The sequence below is a fragment of the Canis lupus genome, chromosome 28, assembly GCF_048164855.1.
Source record: "Canis lupus baileyi chromosome 28, mCanLup2.hap1, whole genome shotgun sequence".
NCBI classification, from domain to species: Eukaryota; Metazoa; Chordata; class Mammalia; order Carnivora; family Canidae; genus Canis; species Canis lupus.
In genome coordinates this window covers 36,216,231-36,238,074 of record NC_132865.1, presented here as the reverse complement: position 1 = coordinate 36,238,074, position 21,844 = coordinate 36,216,231, and the positions used below count along the sequence as shown (strand labels likewise).

At 41.5% G+C, this 21,844-nt stretch overlaps 2 protein-coding genes across 7 annotated transcripts in view; one reads left to right on the top strand and one right to left on the bottom strand.

The window, feature by feature from the left end:
• LYPLA1 (lysophospholipase 1) overlaps window positions 1-3,908 on the bottom strand; it is a 41,437-nt gene extending 37,529 nt beyond the window's left edge. For 2 of the 6 annotated variants that reach the window (XM_072804626.1, XM_072804627.1), the window contains exons 1-2: window positions 3,733-3,896; window positions 2,740-2,771 (exon numbers count right to left, since the gene is read on the bottom strand). In XM_072804626.1, the coding sequence (XP_072660727.1) occupies window positions 2,740-2,771; window positions 3,733-3,801 (101 nt within the window). In that variant the 5' untranslated portion in view covers window positions 3,802-3,896. Of the gene's footprint in view, window positions 1-2,739; window positions 2,772-2,908; window positions 2,967-3,732 lie in introns of all 6 variants that reach the window. The other 4 variants (XM_072804628.1, XM_072804629.1, XM_072804631.1 and 1 more) reach the window with 3 other exon arrangements.
• Window positions 3,909-10,699: 6,791 nt separating this feature from the next.
• Window positions 10,700-17,731, top strand: MRPL15 (mitochondrial ribosomal protein L15). Its single transcript, XM_072804610.1, has 5 exons — window positions 10,700-10,892; window positions 12,407-12,561; window positions 13,375-13,540; window positions 16,632-16,755; window positions 17,199-17,731. The coding sequence occupies exons 1-5, from the start codon at window positions 10,785-10,787 to the stop codon at window positions 17,534-17,536; spliced, it is 891 nt and encodes a 296-aa protein (XP_072660711.1). The 5' UTR covers window positions 10,700-10,784; the 3' UTR covers window positions 17,537-17,731.
• The last annotated feature ends 4,113 nt before the right edge of the window (window positions 17,732-21,844 follow it).

Sequence of the window (21,844 nt, the reverse complement as noted above, 5' to 3'; positions counted from 1 at the left end):
CTCATACAGCAATTTGGTAGCGTGGCAGGATACAAAATCAATGCCCAGAAATCAGTGGCATTTCTATACACTAACAATGAGACTGAAGAAAGAGAAATTCAGGAGTCAATCCCATTTACAATTGCACCCAAAAGCATAAGATACCTAGGAATAAACCTAACCAAAGAGGTAAAGGATCTATACCCTCAAAACTATAGAACACTTCTGAAAGAAATTGAGGAAGACACAAAGAGATGGAAAAATATTCCATGCTCATGGATTGGCAGAATTAATATTGTGAAAATGTCAATGTTACCCAGGGCAATGTACACGTTTAACGCAAACCCTATAAAAATACCATGGACTTTCTTCAGAGAGTTAGAACAAATCATTTTAAGATTTGTGTGGAATCAGAAAAGACCCCGAATAACCAGGGGAATTTTAAAAAAGAAAACCATATCTGGGGGCATCACAATGCCAGATTTCAGGTTGTACTACAAAGCTGTGGTCATCAAGACAGTGTGGTACTGGCACAAAAACAGACACATAGATCAATGGTACAGAATAGAGAACCCAGAAGTGGACCCTCAACTTTATGGTCAACTAATATTCAATAAAGGAGGAAAGACTATCCATTGGAAGAAAGTCTCTTCAATAAATGGTGCTGGGAAAATTGGACATCCACATGCAGAAGAATGAAACTAGACCACTCTCTTTCACCATACACAAAGATAAACTCAAAATGGATGAAAGATCTAAATGTGAGACAAGATTCCATCAAAATCCTAGAGGAGAACACAGGCAACACCCTTTTTTGAACTCAGCCACAGTAACATCTTTCAAGATATATCCATGAAGGCAAAAGAAAGAAAAGCAAAAATGAACTATTGGGACTTCATCAAGATAAGAAGCTTTTGCACAGCAAGGGATACAGTCAACAAAACTAAAAGACAACCTACAGAATGGGAGAAGATATTTGCAAATGACATATCAGATAAAGGGCTAGTTTCCAAGATCTATAAAGAACTTATTAAACTCAACACCAAAGAAACAAACAATCCAATCATGAAATGGGCAAAAGACATGAAGAGAAATCTCACAGAGGAAGACATAGACATGGCCAACATGCACATGAGAAAATGCTCTGCATCACTTGCCATCAGGGAAATACAAATCAAAACCACAATGAGATACCACCTCACCCCAGTGAGAATGGGGAAAATTAACAAGGCAGGAAACCACAAATGTTGGAGAGGATGCAGAGAAAAGGGAACCCTCTTGGCACTGTTGGTGGGAATGTGAACTGGTGCAGCCACTCTGGAAAACTGTGTGGAGGTCCCTCAAAGAGTTAAAAATAGACCTGCCCTACTACCCAGCAATTGCACTGTTGGGGATTTACCCCAAATATTCAGATGCAATGAAACGCCGGGACACCTGCACCCCGATGTTTCTAGCAGCAATGCCCACAATAGCCAAACTGTGGAAGGAGCCTCGGTGTCTGTCGAAAGATGAATGGATAAAGATGTAGTTTATGTATACAATGGAATATTCCTCAGCCATTAGAAACGACAAATACCCACCATTTGCTTCAACGTGGATGGAACTGAAGGGTATTATGTTGAGTGAAATAAGTCAATTGGAGAAGGACAAACATTATATGGTCTCATTCATTTGGGGAATATAAATAATAGTGAAAGGGAATATAAGGGAAGGGAGGAGAAATGTGTGGGAAATATCAGAAAGGGAGACAGAACATAAAGACCCCTAACTCTGGGAAACAAACTAGGGGTGGTGGAAGAGGAGGAGGGGGTGGTGGTGGGAGTGAATGGGTGATGGGCACTGAGGGGGGCACTTGATGGGATGAGCACTGGGTGTTATTCTGTATGTTGGCAAATTGAACACCAATAAAAAATAAATTTATTATAAAAAAAGAAAATTACTTTTACTAATCTAATGTAGCACAATGCTTCCTTATAAAGAGGATTTAATAGTTTTTGGCTACTCTATCAAAATTTATTTTAATCCACAGTTTTCCTCCAGTTCTGTAATTTTTTTTAACAACACTTCTGCCCAAGTTTCAAATAGATAATCACTGTTTTTTACTACTCCATACCCAATGTGGGGCTTGAACGTACAACCCTGAGATCAAGGGCTGCATTCTCTACAGACTGAGGCAGCCAGGCGCCCTGATAATCATGACTTTAAATACAAAAACCTGTCAATACAGAAAAAGCCTAAGAGAATGATAAATCATGTGTCCAAAATTACACAACAAAATTTGATCAGACTCTAAATAAATACCACAGTGGCCTCACTTGAACTTTAACTGATTTTTTCTTTAAAAGGTATACCTAAGCTCTCAATCAGAACACTGTACACCTCACATTGCTATTACTTCCTTATCATAATCAACTACTTCTTCTTAACCCGCTGTGAAATTTTAACTCCTGTAGAGAACTCTCAATTGCACAGTGTCTCTACAAACCTTCCACCCATCTCTGGCATCTAATACCCATAGCAACTCAAGGAGGAGTTTGCAATTTTAACATGTTCCCGAAACATGAGTTGAAAATGAGAAATTTAAGATGATGAGAGAAAAATTCTGGGAGTTTTTTAAAATGAAAAGATTGTAGCTTATTCCTGGATTGTAAGTAGGACTACCAATGTTCTTTAATACAGTTCTAGAGTTCTTCAATAAACCTTTAATGGCATAGAGTTGCACAACGTCCTTTCATTACTATTAGTAATAAGGGTACCTACCCTGTATCTCCTAATCCATGCAGGAAAATCACCTACAAGAGAAGAGGAAATATTAATAAACAATGCCTAAATAAACCCACCGAGAATTGTTATACACTGAAGCTGTGGTTAAGGCGGATGCCTGAATTACAGAACATAGCCCGTAGCAGGTTAATTAATCCTCATAGACCTCTTCAAAGACGAAAATCCTTCACTTCGCTTCTCAGTCCGTATGCGGCCTTTTAGCACTTACAGAGGTCCCAGTTAAAAAAAAAAAAAAAAAAAACAAAGGTCCCAGTTAGACATTCTTCGGTGCAAAAGATCACCGAGCACATTTTAAGAAAGAGTGTCTCTTTGGAGTCAAACCATCAAAGTCTCCCACAAACGCTGTAGAATTTTTCCATCGCAAAAAGGCGGGGGCGAGTTACAAGTACGTTCGAGATCTTCATACACAAGTTTCCTTAAACAAACCAACAACAACAAAAGTCCTTCTGATTTTGCAAGACACGCAACCTTCCAACGCCTTTCATTCAGAACAAGACAGCATCCTCTCATCCACAAGTGAGACCAGGGATGCTGCGAAGCCCGCCGCCCCCGCCCCCGCCCCCTATCAGGGAGCCTCCGCACTAGCGCCAGCGCCTCCCGCTCGGACCCGGTGGGCGGTGAGGAGGGCGGTGAGGAGGGCGGCTCCGGGGGGCGCGCGGGCCGCGCTCGCTCCGCAATGCGGAGGCCTCGGGATCGGGGCTGCCGGAAGTGGCGGGACGCGAATCCCCCGCCGCGGCCGTGACCCCGGGCTCTCTGCGGGCACCACGGCCCCGGGCCCGCCGACCCGGCGTCGCACCCCACGCCCTCCGCACCCGGCGGCGCGGGCGGGGCGGGGCAGGGCAGGGCAGGGCAGGGCGCGGCGCCCTCGCCCACCGCTCGCTGCCGGCCCGCGACGCCCACCCCGCGCCAGAGGCGGCAGCCGGCCGCGGGCCGAGCGGGGCCCTGCGAACCCTGGCCGCCGCGACTCACCGCAGCCGTGGCTTTCCGGATGGCGGGCACGGTGGCGGGAAGCGGGACAGACATGTTATTGCCGCACATGCACCAGCTCGGCCGGCGGCGCGCGTCTCCAGGAAGACGGACTGCGGGCGCCGGGCCGGCCCAAGGGCGTGCGAGCGGCGAGTCTCGGCCCGCCCCGCCCCGCCCCTCCTCCTCCCCCTCCCCCTCCCCCTCCCCTCCGGGCGCGCGCTCAGGCGCGTGGGCGCCAACCAGGCGCCGCGCCCCTCTGCGCCGCCCCCGCGCCCCCGCGCCCCGGTCCCGGCGGCTGCCCCTCCCCCGCCGCCCTGCCCGCGGCGTCACAACGCCCGGAGCTGACCTCGTCGGGCCCCGTGGCCCGCCCGTCCTCGGTGCGGGTGGCCGCGCGGGGCTCCCTCCCGGGGCTCCCTCCCGGGGCGTGCGGGCCCCCCACGAAGGCTCCCAGGCCTGCGCCGGCGGCGAGGCCGCGGGAGCCTGCTTCATCCTCCGCTCCTGGGGCCCAGTGGGGAAAGGAATGACCCCGCAGCCCGTAGTCTCCTGCCCGGATACTCCCTCGTTTCTAAAACCGGGGTGTGCTCGTTCGTCTGGGCTAGGAAGGACCCGCCTGAGAGGCTGGTCGAGCTTTTTTGCCTTATTCTCCATTCGGGGCTATACCAGTGTGTAGTTAAGGGGTCACTCCCCTCCGCCTTTGAAGTGCAGCTGGAGGACGCCTGGGTGGCTCAGGTCGTGATCCCAGGGCCTTGGGATCCAGCCCCGCATGGGGCTCCTCGCCGGGAGCCTGCTTCTCCCTCTGCCTATATCTCTGCCCCTCTCTCTCTGTCTCTCATGAGTAGGTAAATAAAATCTTTTTTTTTTTTAATTTTTATTTATTTACTTATGATAGTCACAGAGAGAGAGAGAGAGGCAGAGACACAGGCAGAGGGAGAAGCAGGCTCCATGCACCGGGAGCCCGACGTGGGATTCGATCCCGGGTCTCCAGGATCGCGCCCTGGGCCAAAGGCAGGCGCCAAACCGCTGCGCCACCCAGGGATCCCAGTAGGTAAATAAAATCTTTAGAAAATAAACTTCATTTGGAAAGGAAAACACTCAATTGCATGGAGGATCCTTAGTAACTGCCGGGTATTGACACTACTGATTAAAGCATGAGACTGGCAGGCCCCTTTTCTGCATGGGGCAGGGGGCCTCCGAAGTATATCACACACTTGCTAGGATCTGGGAGGGGACGAGAGACTGAAACGCTAAAAGACAAAATGCCCTGACCTTCACAATGTAATGGAGAAACATAAAGGCAATATACAATGGTTAGGGAGTAGTCTAAGATGGGGAAGGAAACTGGTGAACAAAAGGCTTTAAGGAAAAAAAAAAAGGCTTTAAGAAAACCCACTCCACTTTAATTCATATGATGACCCGACTGCCGAAGGATTGCCATCTTGTTCGTAGTGCTTTTATAACTCTTAGCGTGGTTTTGAGCGTTGAGACTTCAGAAATGTTAAATTGATGCTGATTGAAAATTATAATATGACTCATTTCACGTTACAGTATACGTGTTTGTGTCAGGCTTTTAAGTATTTGCTTGGGATATAGAGAAAAACTGTCTGTAGCTCTCTTACTGTGAACATGACATGTTCCCTTCCTTGTAGGTGAATTTTTCTATGATGTAAAGTTCCAGGGGCCACCTAACAACTTCCAGTAGTGGGGAGTAGGACCCCTGCTGTGTGATGTATTTCAGTCACCTGCCCCTCTTTTCCTAACCTGCAAGGTTCTCCCAAGTCCTACATCATTTAAGGAACTCTGTGTTCTAATTAATTGATCTCTCTTCTTCCTAAGGTAGGGGAATGAAATAAATATAACTGAAAAAAGACAAAATTACTGTTATTTTTAGATGATTATGATACAGGAAATGGTTGTAGTTTATAGCCAATGGCCAATAAAAAAAATCTTGAGATGTTTCTGGCGCAGAAACATGAAGGCTACAGGCCCCACTCAGAAAATAATGCACCAAACACATTCGCTTTTTTTTAAGCAAATGACAAAGACCCAGTTTACCAGCTTTACTTTTTTTTAAATCTAAGCTTAACATTACATATTTAAACAATTGTCAAATCTTACTAAGTTGCCAGCGTTCGTGCACAACTAGAAAAACATCCTCAATTTATATTAAACGAGAAATGTATTACCATTAATGCATTAATATCTCTCACTACTAAATACTGAAAAAATTTGAAAATATTTTTGTGGAAGATTCCTCCTGGCAATGTTAACTTCACAGCAGGCTGACTCTACTTGGCTCACGTTTCAAACACAATGGAAAAGCAGGTCCGTGCTGGTGTTAGTGTACAAAAGAGTCACCGCCACCTTGGATTATGTTTAATAAAAAAGCAAAGTGCATACAGACATTTACAACAATTTTTAAAGACAAAAACAAAACAAAACAAAACAAAACAAAAACAATGGTCCTATTATGTGGTTCCAACAATAAACTCAAAAGTCTATGACAAATAGGGCTCCGATGAGCTGTGTATAAACACTTTAGATTACTTACTGAAAGTTGAGTTCGTTTGAAATCTTCAAAAAAAAGCGTTCCTGTCAGTCCTCAATGGTGCCCGTTACAGCTAACATTAAAGCCTAAGGACAGGACCAGTGGGCAGAAAAAGTTGCACTGGGGTTATAAGGAGTACATACTTTCAAGCTGGGAATGGTTTAAGGATAGCATAAGTCTCTAAGGAATTTTAGAAGCAAGGTTTCCAGGACCTGGAGGGTGCTAGCTGTTGAAAAGGTCATTTATCACTGTCTAGTAAAACCCTTGAAACCCTTAAATGTATATTGGCAGGTCATAGCAATATGATTGCTAACGTGTATCTAGGGGCATAGAGATAAGGAAGTTTCCAAAGGAATTTTTATGCGTTGAAGTAAACTTACTGGATCCTCGGGGGTTGGATGATGGATGTAAAGCTAAGATTTCCTTTTGCCCTTAGTGAAAACTGTTACCATGAAGGCAGCTGAGTTCCCAGAGGACGGTCACCTGTTTCCAGGACTTGCCAATGGGCTATAGGCATAAGGAAGTTTCTTTTTTCTTTTCTTTTTTTTTAAAGATTTTATTTATTTATTCATGAGAGATTGGGAGAGAGAGGCAGACAGCCAGAGGGAGAAGCAGGCTCTCTGCAGGGAGCCTGATGTGGGACTCCATCCCAGACCCTGGGGTCATGTCCCAGAAATTTATTTTTTCTTTGCCTTTGTTTCCCACATCAATTACACAAAGGAAAATTTAACAGAAGCTATTTAAAAATTACAAGTAATTTTAGCAATATAGCTAATTACTAAATCAATATACAAAAATGAATGGTTTCTCTAGCTACAAATAATAGCTGGTTAGAATAAGTAACAGAAGAAAAAATAATTCACAATAGAAAGTTTAAAAAACATACAGGTTGGGACCTGTGGGTGGCTCAGCAGCATGATCCCAGAGTCCTGGGATCGAGTCCCACATTGGGCTCCCTGCATGGAGCCTGCTTCTCCCTCTGCCTGTGTCTCTGCCTCTCTCTCTGTCTCTCAAGAATAAATAAATAAAATCTTTAAAAAAATAAAATTAAAACAAATATTGTTTAAGTGTGAATAAGTCAGAACCAACCTTTGATAAAAGTAGGTAGGTTTTATCATAGTGACATTTATTTCTACCCCCTTCCCATGCCCTCTCCTTAGCCCTCTCAGTACAGTTTTCTCCCAAAATCAAAGGGATATACTGCTCTCCTGCCTCTGGCTTCCTACCCCCTCTTTACTAAATCTCATCTCCAGTTGTTTTCCAATTCTCAGATTTGATAAACAAAATAAGCCTATTCTTGGGCCCATTCTAAAAATGACTTGTTCTTGCCTCATAGTAAAAGTAATAATCTAATAACTGAAATTCTTTTCTTCCTGTTCCCATCCCTGCCAAAATATTCTTTAATGTGTGATCTCCTTGAGGAAGAGAGTTTTATGTGCATGTTTTTGTTCTGTTGCTTTTTAATTTCAGAAACAGAGGGTTAAATGGATTAGACTCTTCATAGTGTATTACATTATGATTCATGTAAAATGCCTTGTATGAATTTATCCCCTTTTATCCCCCCCTTATTCTCTACTCACTTTGAGAATTTTCATTTTAAATGAATTCAAAGGAATTTATCTGTATTGGACTGTTAAAGGCACTTGGATAAGCATCTGGGGGGTGGGAGAGGAGATTATTTAGAAGTGTGGGAAAGAGGCCTTTCCAAGGAATTTAAAATTATACCATCTTTACAGGGTACATTTCATTCTTTTTTTGTATAATGATTCATAGTCATTATTAATCTGGGCCAGAATCAGGATAAATAGTTACCAAGATGTTTTCTTATTACAAGGTCTTAAAGATTTAAACAGGGTATAATGCAATATCCTAATCATGTAAGCGCTTAACAAATATTATCATGCAATAATGATGCCCGTACTTACATAGGCTTAAGGTAAGGATGAGTGACTTATTTATTACACAACTTTAATTTACGTTTTTACAACACAGGTAATACTCATCAAAATGACAGTTGTATATGCTTCATTAACATGTTGGGATACAAAAAAAAAATGTTGGGATACAGAATAAGCAAACATGCAGCATATAATTAACAACAATTATTATCACTATTAACTGATACCTTTCAATAACATTATGTAACCTACAAAATGAAGGACATCTACTTCCAAGAAATGCAGCACATTGTTTTATATTTCCTGTATCTCATTTATTCAATAAGGATTTTTTGTAATTAAAAAATGTTATTAATGCTCATCCACAAATTCATTACTTACTGCAAGCAATGACTTTCTAGATAGAGAAAAAAAATTGTGACTGCAGATTAGGACACGTTTTGCAACGTATTTTGCAATTTTCTTTCCAGAGCTATGAAATTTCTAAATCAAGATACTCTAAAATATTATGAAATATATTGAATTGAAACCCTTAATGTCAGGAACTAGTGTCTATTTTTTTTCTGTATTTTCTTTTGTACTTCCATATAGTCTATACTGTGTATTGTTTCAGAGTCATATTTGTATTTTTATATTTTATTTTCATTTTCTAAGAAGATTTTGAGAGAGAGAGCAAGAGCAGGGGGAGGGGCAGAGGGAGAAGCCGACTCCGTGCTGAGCAAGGAGCCAGACATGGGGCTCAATCCCAGAACTCTGGATTATGACCTGAGCGGAAGGAAGATGCTTAACCAACTGAGCCACCCAGGCACCCCTTTACCTTTTAAAAAATATTCAATTTGGGGGCATCTGGCTGGTTCAGTTGGTGAAGCCAATGACTCTTGATCTCAGGGTTGTGGGTTCAAGTCCCACGTTGGGTATAGTGATGACTTACAAATAAAATCTTAAACAAACATACTCAATTTGGATGAGTTTCCTCTCCTACGTTTAAAAAAACCTGGGAGCAAGATCTTATTTGACTTCACCTATGCATATTTCTTAGTAACAAGTTAGTGACCTGTTAATAAATATTGCTTAAAGAATTAATGCACCTTCTTTTATATTTGATTTAAAATAACTTCAAAATTAATCAAACATTGTAGTTGCCCTCCAAAAGTTTATTTCTCACCTTCACTATTTCTGTCACTAATAGGAACCAGGGAGAAGAACTCCACAAGACAGTGAAATGTAAAAAAGAGTAAAAGAAAGAAAAAGAAAGGAATACGGTCTTCCATATTACACTCCCTTAAGACAAAAATAGGGAAGCTGATAGTTTTCAAGTGAAAATGTGTTTTGTGCTGCAGCTATTGTTTTATATTATTAAAAATAGGCAAATTTGAAACCTGGCTATGATCGTTTGTTGTCGGACCTTGGTCCAACTAACTTTGCCAAGCCTTAGCTTCTCAGTCTGTAAAAAAATAGAAATATCTACATCTAGGGCTGGTCGTTTAGACAAATCGAATTAGGCTAACTAATGCGTCTCGTCTGACACACACGGAGCCCTCCACACAGCTCCTAACATGATTAAATAAGTGAAGTTATCTCAGGGGTTGGGTCGGGGCATTATCTCATAGATACACGGGGAAGAGAACACATAGTTCGAGTCTTATTCACAGGTTGGTATAAGCCGGCATTTTATTTTATTTTTATTTTTTAAAGATTTTATTTATTTATTCATGAGAGACCAGAGAGAGAGAGAGAGAGAGAGAGAGAGAGAGAGGCAGAGCCAGGCAGAGGGAGGAGGGAGGAGCAGGCTCCCCTTCCGGGATCCCGAGGTCACGCCCTGAGCCGAAGGCCCACGCTCAGCCGCTGAGCCACCCAGGCGTCCCTAAGCAGGTGTTTAGAAGATCTATTCTCGAGACAAAGAGCACGCGCGCTCAAGCGGGGCGAAGGGCAGAGAGAATCCCAAGCTGACCCCCCGCTGAGCAGGAGGGGGGCGGGGGGGGGCGGTGCGCAGCCCAGACTCCGGGCTCTCGACCTGCGCCCACCCCGCCAGTCCCGCCGCTCGGCCTACGGAGCCACCCGGGCGCCCCTAGCCGGGCACTGGAAAAGCTAGACCTCGGCCTATCTTCGTGTCTCACGGCGTGTTATTAAATGAAGCTCAAAATTAATGGTTTAGAGCTCAAGTTCTTTTATTCCGGGTTCCAGACGGAGCTCGGAGAACCCTGCCTCATAAGGGCAGGTCCCCGCAACGTGCGAGGCCTAGCGCTGACTCAGACGCCTACATTTTCAATGTGTGCTTTTACGAAGGGGAGAAAACCGGGTACGTTCAGAGACAGGTCAAGGAGCGATCTCTAGCGAGGGGAGCTCACGTCCCCAGGGAACTAAAAACAGGAAAAACGTAGCGCAGCCCTAACACAAGACTGCAAACCTCCCGAGCTGCCGGGACACTCCCGCACGCCCCAAACCCCGCGCCGCTCGCCCCGGGCGTCCTCCCGCACCCGCGCGCCGCGCGACTCGAGGCTCAGAAGCTGCTGCGGTGCGACAGGGGCGGCGCCGCGGCCGTAAAGCGGCGCCGCGAGACCACGTGGGCTCCGAGGCGACCCGCGGCGCCCGGGGAGGGTGTGGGCCCTCCGATGGCGGGTCCCGTGCAGGCCGGCGGGGCAAGAACCCTGGACCTGCTCCGGGCCTTGCCCCGTGTGAGCTTGGCCAACCTAAAACCGAATCCAGGCTCCAGGAAACCGGTAAATGGCTGGAGGCGGTGCGGAAGCGTTGGGGACGGGACATGGAAGCGGCCGTTCGCTCCGCGTCCTTCTCGGGGACTCCTTTCCAGAAGGGGGTTGGGTGCCTTGTTCTCAATTGCACTGAAGAGCGGCTTCCCGTAGGGTCCTAATTCTTAGTTTAGTTTTGTTTTTTTAATTTGTATTTATTTATGATAGTCACACAGAGAGAGAGAGGCAGAGACACAGGCAGAGGGAGAAGCAGGCTCCATGCACCGGGAGCCCGACGTGGGATTCGATCCCGGGTCTCCAGGATCGCGCCCTGGGCCAAAGGCAGGCGCCAAACCGCTGCGCCACCCAGGGATCCCCTAATTCTTACTTTTATATCTTAAAGCACAATTATGTTAACTAGGGCGGAGGACTGAAGTCGCAGAAACTATAAAATGATTGTTTCTATCAAAATTGTATCGAAGGGGCGCCTGGGTGCCTCAGAGCTGTAGCGTTGGCCTTCAGCCCAGGGCGTGACCCCGGGGGTCTCGGGATGTCACGCATCGGGTTCCGCGCCGGGAGCCTGCTTCTCTCTCTGCCTGTGTTTCTGCCTCTCTCTGGGTCTCCGGTGAATAAATAAATTAAATCTTAGGAAAAAAAGACAAACGCAAAAAAAAAAGCCCCCACAAAATATTTAAAATGAAATACATTCCCTGGTATCTTTATTTTCATGGGAAAGATTCGAATTGATTGATTATGGTAGCTGTCTCTTCTGCGAATCATGAATCCGCTAGGAAAGCTGCTAGTTGATATATTGGCATTTTATTTAATTTTTAAAGGGTTTATTATTATTTTTTTAACCGAATAATCGCTATACCTAATGTGGGCTCTAATTTACAACCAGAGTCGCAGCCCCCCCCCCCCCCCCCCCACCAGCCAGTCGCGGGGACAAACTCCTTTAAAAAAAATCACTTGCTTTTAGGAAGTAAGAGGAAGTTAATTTAAGAAAAATACTTTCTTTACTAATTAACGTTTCAATAACGTTATTTACTTGCATAACAATAAAGTATTTACAATTCCAAAATAAAGGTTCTGGAATATAGTATAAACCTTGTTTGTTGGGGATGTTTGATTCTAGGATTTTTTTCCATTGCAGTCTATCATAGAATTTTTTTTTAAGATTTTATTTATTCATTCATGAGAGACAGAGAGACCAAAGACCCCAGGATCAGCCCTGAGCAGAAGGCAGAGGCTCAACCACTCAGTCCCCCAGGCATCCTGTACCATAGAACCTTTATCTCCATCCCATCCTTGGAACTTTGCCTTTAAACATAACTTGGGCTTTGGTTACAAGGATTTGCTACATCTTCAGAGGCAAAGATGCTAACCTAAAAGTAGGGATTAGAGTAAACAATGCTTGGCACAGAGTAGTGTTAGCTGGTACTGGTTAATTGGATAAATGAATGGCATCACAAAAAAATACACAAGTGAAAAGATGAAATACAGTTTTTTAAAAATGCAGATCGTACAAAACTCTTTTCTGTCCTCAGGAAAGACGGCGAAGAGGTCGGAGAAGAGGTAGAAAATGTGGCCGAGGCCATAAAGGAGAGCGGCAGAGAGGAACCCGGCCCAGACTGGGTTTTGAGGGAGGCCAAACCCCATTTTACATTCGAATCCCAAAATACGGGTTTAATGAAGGTCATAGGTAAAGTTGCTTTGCTTTTTCAAGTAAAAATCCCTAATTTTCACTGACAATCACCTATAAAAATAGCTTGATAGAAATTGAAATTCACTTTGTTGTTGTTGTTGTTTTTAAGATTTTTATTTTAAAAAAAGATTTTTATTTATTTATTAGAGACACACAGAGTGGGGGTGGCCAGAGACACAGGCAAAGAGAGAAGCAGGCTCCATGCGGGGAGCTGGATGTGGCATTCGATCCTGGGTCTCCAGGATCACGCCCTGGGCCGAAGGGGGTGCTAAACTGCTAAGCCACAGAGGCTGCCCTGAAATTCACTTTGAAGCAGACTTTTGTTGCCATTTCTCTGAACCATTTTTGTTAATGAAATTTAGGCTGGATTAGCAGGAGGGAAAAAAACCCAGACTTTCTTTGTATTCAGACCTGCAAATGGAGATAATAATGCCTGCTCTTATGGTTGGTTAGAGGCTGAGCAATAATATATGTAAACATCTGGACAATTATAGTCATTCAGTAAAGGAAAACTATGCTTGTTACTTTGAGTTCCATTAATACATCATTCGAATGAAGGGTTAAATTTTTGACAAATTTGTTTGAATGAGTAAGTAAATGCCTAGAGAGGCAAATTATTTTTAATGAAACGAAGTACTAGTTTTGTTTCATTAGCAAAAAGCAATATTAAGTGTTTCTGTTGTACTCAGGAGGGTTTTGTTACATTAGCTAAATCAGGAAAATACAGGGCAAAGTTGATTTGAGTTGATTTGAAGAATTTACAGGAAGATAAGCTTAACTGAGTTCTCCAGTTGTTACTTTGTTTTGTAGCTTCAGACGCCAGTATCAGCCTTTGAGTCTCAATAGATTGCAATATCTTATTGATTTGGGTCGCGTGGATCCTACTCAACCTATTGACCTAACTCAACTTGTCAATGGGAGAGGTGTGACCATCCAGCCACTTAAAAGGGATTATGGTGTCCAGCTGGTAGAGGAGGTAAGTGCGGATTAGATTTTTTAGTGCCTTATAGAAGACTACTTCTGATTTCCATATAATCAACACTCTGCCTTTTTAATTTTTATTTCTTTTGAGTTGTCATATAACCATTGCATAGCGGTCATTATGTCATACTCAGTTGTAGTTTGAGGAAATTGGCTTGCTGTATTGAGGGGCCTTTGTACTCTGGTTCTGGGGTGCTCTTCAGTGTATCCAATCAGCTTGCTCCCTCACTCCCTTTGGTTCTTTGCTCAAATGTCATATCTGGAAGATCTTTTTTGACGTCCTTTTATAAAAGAATATTCGCCCTCCCCCCATAAGAGTCATCCTCTTGTCTGCTTTACCCTGCCCAAAGGTTTTTTTTTTTTTTTCTAAATATATGGACACCTGACCTTTATTACCAAGTAATGGATTTATTTTTTCACTCTTCACTATAATGTAAGTTCTTTGAGGACAAGTACTTTGGTTCATTGCTATGTTTGCAGTATTGGACATATTGGTTCATGATAATTAGTAATGGAGAAAAGGAATGAATCAAATCCAATTCTAATTGCAGCAAAGAAGTTTTCTATTTATAAGAGTTTGATAAACAATTAAACTTGTTCATTAACACTTTAATACCACTATGTAAGTAACTTAGTGTCCACTAGAGGGAAGCATGTGTTTATGGAAGAACCTTTTAAATTCCTTTGAAAAAGTGAACCTCGTAGGTAAAAGTTTTCCAAATAAAATGATTTGAAAAGAGAATACAAAATACACAATTAAGTCTCAATATTCTATTCTACGTATGTAAGGGAATACGCACGTAAATTAATAGGAAAAATTTGTGACTTTGTCAACCAATAAATGGCACATTGCAACAGTTTTCAGGCATGTGTCTATATTAAACTAGGAAAATAATCCTGAAAACTACACCAGGGCAACAGTTGAGTAGGTACAGTTAGTTACATGTCATTTGTAACTGTGTAAATTGGTTGACCTTCTCTGGATTTCAGATTTGCAATAAGTAGTGAATAGTAAGACTGTTTAATCCTTCGGCACAAAATTACCAATTTTGGAATATATGTTTTCGATAAAAAAGTAAAAGAAACCTAACTGATGTAAAGACATTCCTAAAAATACTAAGAATATTGAAGATACTAGAACTAACTCTAATGCCCAACAATAGGGAAATGGTAGGGCAATCTGGAATAGTGATTAAAATTCATGAACAATATGGCAAGACTTTATTTTATTTTAAGATTTTTTTCTTTTTTTTTTTTTAAGACTCTGTTTACTCATGAGAGACAGAGAGAGAGAGAGAGAGAGAGAGAGGCAGAGACACAGGCAAGGGAGAAGCAGGCTCCACGCAAAGAGCCCGACGTGGGACCCGATCCCGGGTCTCCAGGATCACATCCTGGGCTGTAGGCAGCGCTAAAGCGCTGCGCCACCAGGGCTGCCCCTATTTTAAGATTTTATTTATTCGTGTGAGAGATAGAGGCAGACACATAGGCAGAGGGAGACCAGAATCACGACCTGAGACAAAGGCAGACACTCAACAACTGAGCCACCCAGGTGCCCCAAGACCTTATTTTATTGAGTCAAAGGTGCATTGATTGCAAAAATGCAGATCAGTATCATAAATGGGAAAAAGTATGAGAAAATGTGTCGTAGAATTGATGGAATATTTTTGAAATATATTAAAACTTAATGATTAATGAAAGGAACTTGATTGGGAGCAAGCTTATTTCAACCACACCAAAATAGCAAAAAAAAAAAAAAAAAATTCTATTACCACAAAAAGAATGGTAATACCACCACCTTTCAATTAGAATCTGTTTTGAAATTAAAGTAAAATGTAGTACATCCTAATAAAAGTGACCAAAAACAGAACTTTAGAAAGTTTAGTTCTGGTTTTTTTTTTTTTTTTTTTTTTGTATTGGCTGTACTAGGGAAAAGTAGACTTCTATTTTTGTCCTTTTAGAGGCTATACTAAAATCAATAGTAAATGCAAAGTGAATCTCTGTTGTGTTCTTCTGCCTTTTCTTCTAGAGGGGGCTCATTCCTGCAAGGTCAAATACTATTGTGAAACTTTTATATATATGTATTTTTTATTTATGTATTCGAGAGAGAAAAAACTGTGTGTGAGTGCTCTGAGCAGGGAGCCTGAAGCGGGGCTTGATCCCAGGACCCAGGATCATGACCTGACCTGAGCCAAAGGCAGATGGTTAACTGACTGAGCCACCCAGGTGCCCCAGATTTCTTTTATTAACATTTTATTTTTAAGTAATCTCTATACCCAACATGGGGCTTGAACTTAGAGCCAAGATCTAGAGTCACAGGCTTACTGACTGAACCAGCCAGGCGCCCCTGTTGTCAGATACTTTGTTCTTCCGCTGGTTCCAGTCCACTTGTCCCCTCGTTAACAATCTCTTGGCCTTTTGCTGACTTAGGAATAAGGAAGATAAGGTTTTTTCCATCTCAATATGGCAGAATGTTGTGTTTAAGAACACAGGTGCTGTGACTAGTCTCCTTGAGTTAGAATCCTAGTTGTGTGAGGGGCGCCTGGGTGGTGCAGGCAGTTAATTCTGCTCACTCTTGGTTTTGGCTTAGTTCCTGGTGTTGAGAGTTGTGGGATTGAGCCCTGTGTGAGGCTTGGCACTCAATAGAGTCTGCTTAAGACTCTCTCTCTCCCTCTCTGTAAAAAAAATAAGTCTTAAAAAGAAAAAAGAATCCTAGTTGTGTGATCTTGACAAGTTACTTAATCTCTCTGTGCTTTGATGTCCCCATTTATGAAGTTGGTGCAGCAATAATTTTGTCATAGGGTTGTTAGGAGTTGTTACAGTCTACTATTAATGAAGTACTTATATTACTATTTACTAAAAATGTAAAATGAAAATGTAATGATCTCTGCTTACAGAGAATGAGAATTGGTAAAACAAAGTGGTCTAAAAATTTGTTTGATAGGACCTCAGTGCAGAGATATTTAGAGTTGGAACTACTGTTACATTATAAGCATTTTGGAGGAGAAAATGCAGTGTAAAAAGGAGGCTTGCCATATTACTTTACTCTTAGGCTATCTACAAACAGGCTTTGCTTTGACATATTACAGGGTGCTGACACCTTTAAGGCGAAAGTTAATATTGAAGTACAGTTGGCTTCAGAATTAGCCATTGCTGCAATTGAAAAAAATGGTGGTGTTGTTACTACAGCTTTCTATGATCCAAGAAGTCTAGGTAAGATGTCCTGCAGTCCCTTGCTTCCCCTGTTTGTCTTCCACTGGCTGCCATATGAGGATTTTAAAAGTCCTCATAGCTCTCTGACTTGGGGTTTGGACACCTTACTTTCTGTTTTTGAGTTTCCTGTTAATGGTGTGACTTCTAATATACCTCAAGCAATATATCATAAGGTTTTTTGTTTTTAAATATGGGGCTTACATATGATGTTAACCTATGTGTAGAAATTCACTAGAAATATCACTAGATAACTTTGATTTTCAGGATGCAAATTTTTGAAAATGAAGTGTTTCCATTTACTTAAACCTATTTAATAAAAAGAAAGTTCTTGGAATGAAGTTCTCCTCTTGGTATACTTAAAAATTGATAATTAAAAGAAAATCATGTATTCATATAATGCATAACCATTATATGCTTCTTTTTTTTATTTAAAAATTTTTCAGAAATTCTGTGCAAACCTGTTCCATTCTTTCTGCGTGGACAACCTATTCCAAAACGAATGCTTCCTCCTGAAGCACTGGTACCGTATTATACCGATGCAAAGAATCGTGGTTACCTGGCGGATCCTGCCAAATTTCCTGAAGCAAGACTTGAACTTGCCAAGAAGTATGGCTATATTTTACCTGATATCACTAAAGACGAGCTCTTCAAAATGCTTAGTACTCGAAAGGATCCAAGGCAGATTTTCTTTGGTCTTGCCCCTGGATGGGTGGTGAATATGACAGATAAGAAAATCCTAAAACCTACAGATGAGAATCTCCTCAAGTATTATAGCTCATGAATTCTCTTTCAAGAAAGCAGAGTTGTAAAAGAGTTCTGGAAGAAAAGGGACTGAAACATACATATTTCTCATGGTCTCATCTTGATTTGTGATTCTCTAGGTATTGATGATAATTTCCCATGTAACCCTATTTCCATTTTTATCTAAAATTGAAATAAAAAATGCAATAAGCAATGGCTGTATAGAAGAACTGAATCTGTGCCTGTTCTCTCTCTGTTAAAGAAACAAAATCCCTGGTATTCTGCCAGAGGAAGATGATAACTTTTAGGGTATTTCTTGTTCATTTTTTTCATAATCTTTTCATCCAGGTCTTGTGTTATCATTGTTGCAAATCAGAGTGATTGTGCAGGTGGAAAGAGATTGATTGCTAGGCCTGTTCGGTCAAGGTTAAAACAGTCACTAATGGTGGCCCAGCTTAATAGCCCCAAGGAAGCTCTGCTCTCCAGTGTTATGGTGGAAAGCCTTCAACTCTGGATTATTAAGATGTGGGATATGAATTGAAAGTTAAAGACCAGTGAATAAGTAGTACAATATTTGCTAGCAAAACAAGCAGAAATTCTAAGTGCATTCATATTCTCAACTCATCTGATAGGAATAGATAATGATTAAACCATTAATCTTTTTCTTGAAGAAGGTAAATTTCTAACTGATATTTTGCTTATTTCGGAGATATTGGAGATCTTTGTTTTTCAGTCATTTTAAATGATTTTTGAAATATTGTTCAGTGATTATATAACCCATAAAAACAACTGGTAGTATGAAAATAAACTCCATTAATATAAGATTCAGTATCAGTAAGCTTATTTAGCTTTGTAAATATGTATTGTATCTAAACCATTCAAAAGCTGATTTTATCCTGCTGCAATTAAATCTTGAATAATTTCATTATAATTTTGGAAAAAATAATTTTTCCAGGAAAAATAAAATTAATCCTGGCTATTTTCTTTAAATAAAAAATTTAAAAACCTCAATGATTCAATATTTTAACTTTTCTACCTTCTATATTGCCGATCTGAGATTTTTTTTAAATTTGTTTTTATTGAAGTTCGATTTGCCAACATATAACACCCAGTGCTCATCCCATCAAGTGCCCTTCACAGTGCCCATCACCCAGTTTCCCCAACCCCCTGCCCACCTCCTCTTCTGCAGCCCTTTGTTCATTTCCAAGAGTTAGTCTCATGGTTTGTCTCCCTCTCTAATTTTCCCACTCAGTTCCCCTCCTTTCCCTTATAATCCCTTTCACTATTTCTTATGGTACATGTATGAATGAAACCATATGATGATTGTCCTCTGATTGACTTAATTCACTCAGCATAATACCCTCTAGTTCCACCCATGTTGAAGCAAATGGTGGATATTCATCCTTTCTGAAGGCTGAGTAATATTCCATTGTATATATAGACCACATCCTTATCCATTCATCTGTTGATGGACATCGAGGCTATCTTGTTGGGAGTTTTTGCATCCATGTTCATCAGGAATATTGGTCTATAATTCTCCTTTTTGGTGGGGTCTTTGGCTTTGGGATCAAGGTAATGCTGGCCTCATAAAACAAATTTGGAAGTATTGCTTCCCTTTCTATCCTGTGGAACAGCTTTAGTAGAATAGTTATTAATTCTTCTTTAAATGTTTGATAGAGGGATCCCTGGGCGGCGCAGCGGTTTAGCACCTGCCTTTGGCCCAGGGCGCGATCCTGGAGACCCGGGATCGAATCCCACGTCGGGCTCCTGGTGCATGGAGCCTGCTTCTCCCTCTGCCTATGTCTCTGCCTCTCTCTCTCTCTGTGTGACTATCATAAATAAATAAAAAAAATTTAAAAAAAATAAATAAATAAATGTTTGATAGAATTCCCCTGGGAAGCCATCTGGCCCTGGACTTTTGTGTATTGGAGGTTTTTAATGACTGCTTCGATTTCTTCCCTGGTTATTGGCCTGTTCAGGTTTTCTATTTCTTCCTGTTCCAGTTTTGATAATTTATGGTTTTCCAGAAATGCATCCATTTCTTCTAGATTGCCTAATTTGCTGGCATATAGCTGCTCATGATACTTTTTAAAAATCATTTGTATTTCCTTGGTATTGGATGTGATCTCTCTTCTTTCATTCATGATTTTATTTTATTTTTTTAAAGATTTATTTGTATTTATTTATGATAGAGAGAGAGGGAGAGAGAGGCAGAGACAGGCAGAGGGAGAAGCAGGCTCCATGCCAGGAGCCCGACACGGGACTCGACTCGATCCCGGGACTCCAGGATCGCGCCCTGGGCCAAAGGCAGGCGCGAAACTGCTGAGCCACCCAGGGATCCTCTTATTTTAGTTTTTTTAAAGATTTTATTTATTTATTCATAGGGACACACAGACACATAGAGAGAGGCAGAGACACAGGCAGAGGGAGAAGCAGGCTCCACACGGAGCCCAACGTGGAACTTGATCCTGGGTCCCCTGGATCACACCCCGGACTGCAGTGGTGCTAAACTGTGCCACCAGGGCTGCCCTCATTCATGATTTTATTAATTTGAGTCTTTTTTCTTTTTAATAAGGCTGGCTAATGGTTTATCTTATTAATTCTTTCAAAGAACCAACTCCTGGTTTTGTTTATCTGTTCCACAGTTCTTCTGGTCTCTATTTCATTGAGTTCTGCTCAAATCTTTATTATCTCTCTTCTTCTGCTTGGTGTAGGTTTTACTTGCTGTTCTTTCTCCAATTCCTTTAGGTGTGAGGTTAGCTTGTGTATTTGAGTTTTTTGAGAGAGGCTTGTATTGTGGTGTATTTCCCTCTTAGGTGTGAGGTTAGCTTGTGTATTTGAGTTTTTTGAGAGAGGCTTGTATTGTGATGTATTTCCCTCTTAGGACTGCTTTTACTGTATCCCAAAGATTCTGGATGGTTTTATCTTCATTTTCATTAGTTTTCATGCCCTTTTTTTTTTTTTTTTTTTAGGTTCTATTTATTCATGAGAGTCACAGAAAGAGAGGCAGAGACAGAGCAGAGGGGAAAAAAAGCAGGCTCCTTACTGGGAGCCTGATGCAGAAGTAGATCCCTGGACCTGGGGATCATGTCCTGAGCTGAAAGCAGACGCTCAACCACTAAGCCACCCAGGTGTCCCTCAATGAATCTTCTTAATTTTTGTCTAATTTCCTGGTTGATATATTCATCTTTTAGTAGGATGCTCTTTAACCTCCATGTGTTTGAGTTTCTTTCAAATTTTGTCTTGTGATTGAGTTCTAGTTTCAAGGCATTGTGGTCTGAAAATATGCAGGGGACAATCCCAATCTTTTGGTATCAGTTGAGACCTGATTTGACCCAGTATGTGGTCTCTTCTGGAGAAAGTTCCATGTGCACTTGAGAAGAATGTATTCAGTTGTGTTTGGATGGAAAGTTCTGTATATATCTGTGAAATCTATTTGGTCCAATGTATCATTTAAGGCCCTTGTTTCTTTGGTGATGTTGTACTTAGAATATCTGTCATTTGCAGAAAGTGCCATGTTGAAGTCTCCTACTATTAGTGTTATTATTATCTGTGTATCTCTTTACTTTGGTTATTAATTGATTGATATACTTGGCATCTCCCACATTAGGGGCATAAACATTCATGATTGTTAGGTCTTCTTATTGGATAGACCCTTTAAGTAGGATATAGTGTCCCTCTTCATCTCTTACTACAGTCTTTGTTATAAACTTTATCTGATATGAGGATTGCTACCCCAGTGATCTGAGATTCAATTTATAAAGTAATTCATGCACCAAGACTGTATATATGTATTTAAATTTTTATCCAGAATTACATAATTTGCCTTGTTATTAAACCACTTCTTAATAAACCAGAACTTAGAGGAATCACTATTAGGACCATCTTCTATGATAATCACGTATGAATTTCAAGGGACAGGCAAAACATTTTTTAAATGTGTTTTATTCTTCAGAGACTCCAAATAACAGAGCTGGGTTTTCAGGATTAGTTTTAGCTCCATTGATGGAACTGCAAATCACAGTGGCTTGAATGATACAAAAGTGTGGTTTGTTTTTGTTTTTTACAGTTCTGAGACCTGTTGAAGACTGATTGCTGGCTCTGCTCCACAGTCTCAGAGCTCATGGCTTCTCCCTGGTTAACATCCCATCCCTAGAGTGAGGTGTGTGTCTTCATGATCCAAATAGGGATCAATACGAGCCAGAATTTCCTAAGATACCTGGCAGCTGTCACACAAAACTTTTAACAATAAAGCTATCTTATATTTGCCATGTTAGGAATCTAAACAGTTGTATTTGAATATAATGTGTGGAGGAAGAGAGGTTGCAAGGAAAAATGTCAAGGCACA

Coding starts and splice junctions, on each gene's coding strand:
- MRPL15 (XM_072804610.1), top strand. CDS start 10,785: ATGGCGGGTCCCGTGCAGGCCGGCGGGGCAAGAACCCTGGACCTGCTC. Junction 12,562..13,374: donor GGGTTTAATGAAGGTCATAG/GTAAAGTTGCTT, acceptor TTTGTTTTGTAG/CTTCAGACGCCAGTATCAGC. Junction 13,541..16,631: donor GTGTCCAGCTGGTAGAGGAG/GTAAGTGCGGAT, acceptor GACATATTACAG/GGTGCTGACACCTTTAAGGC.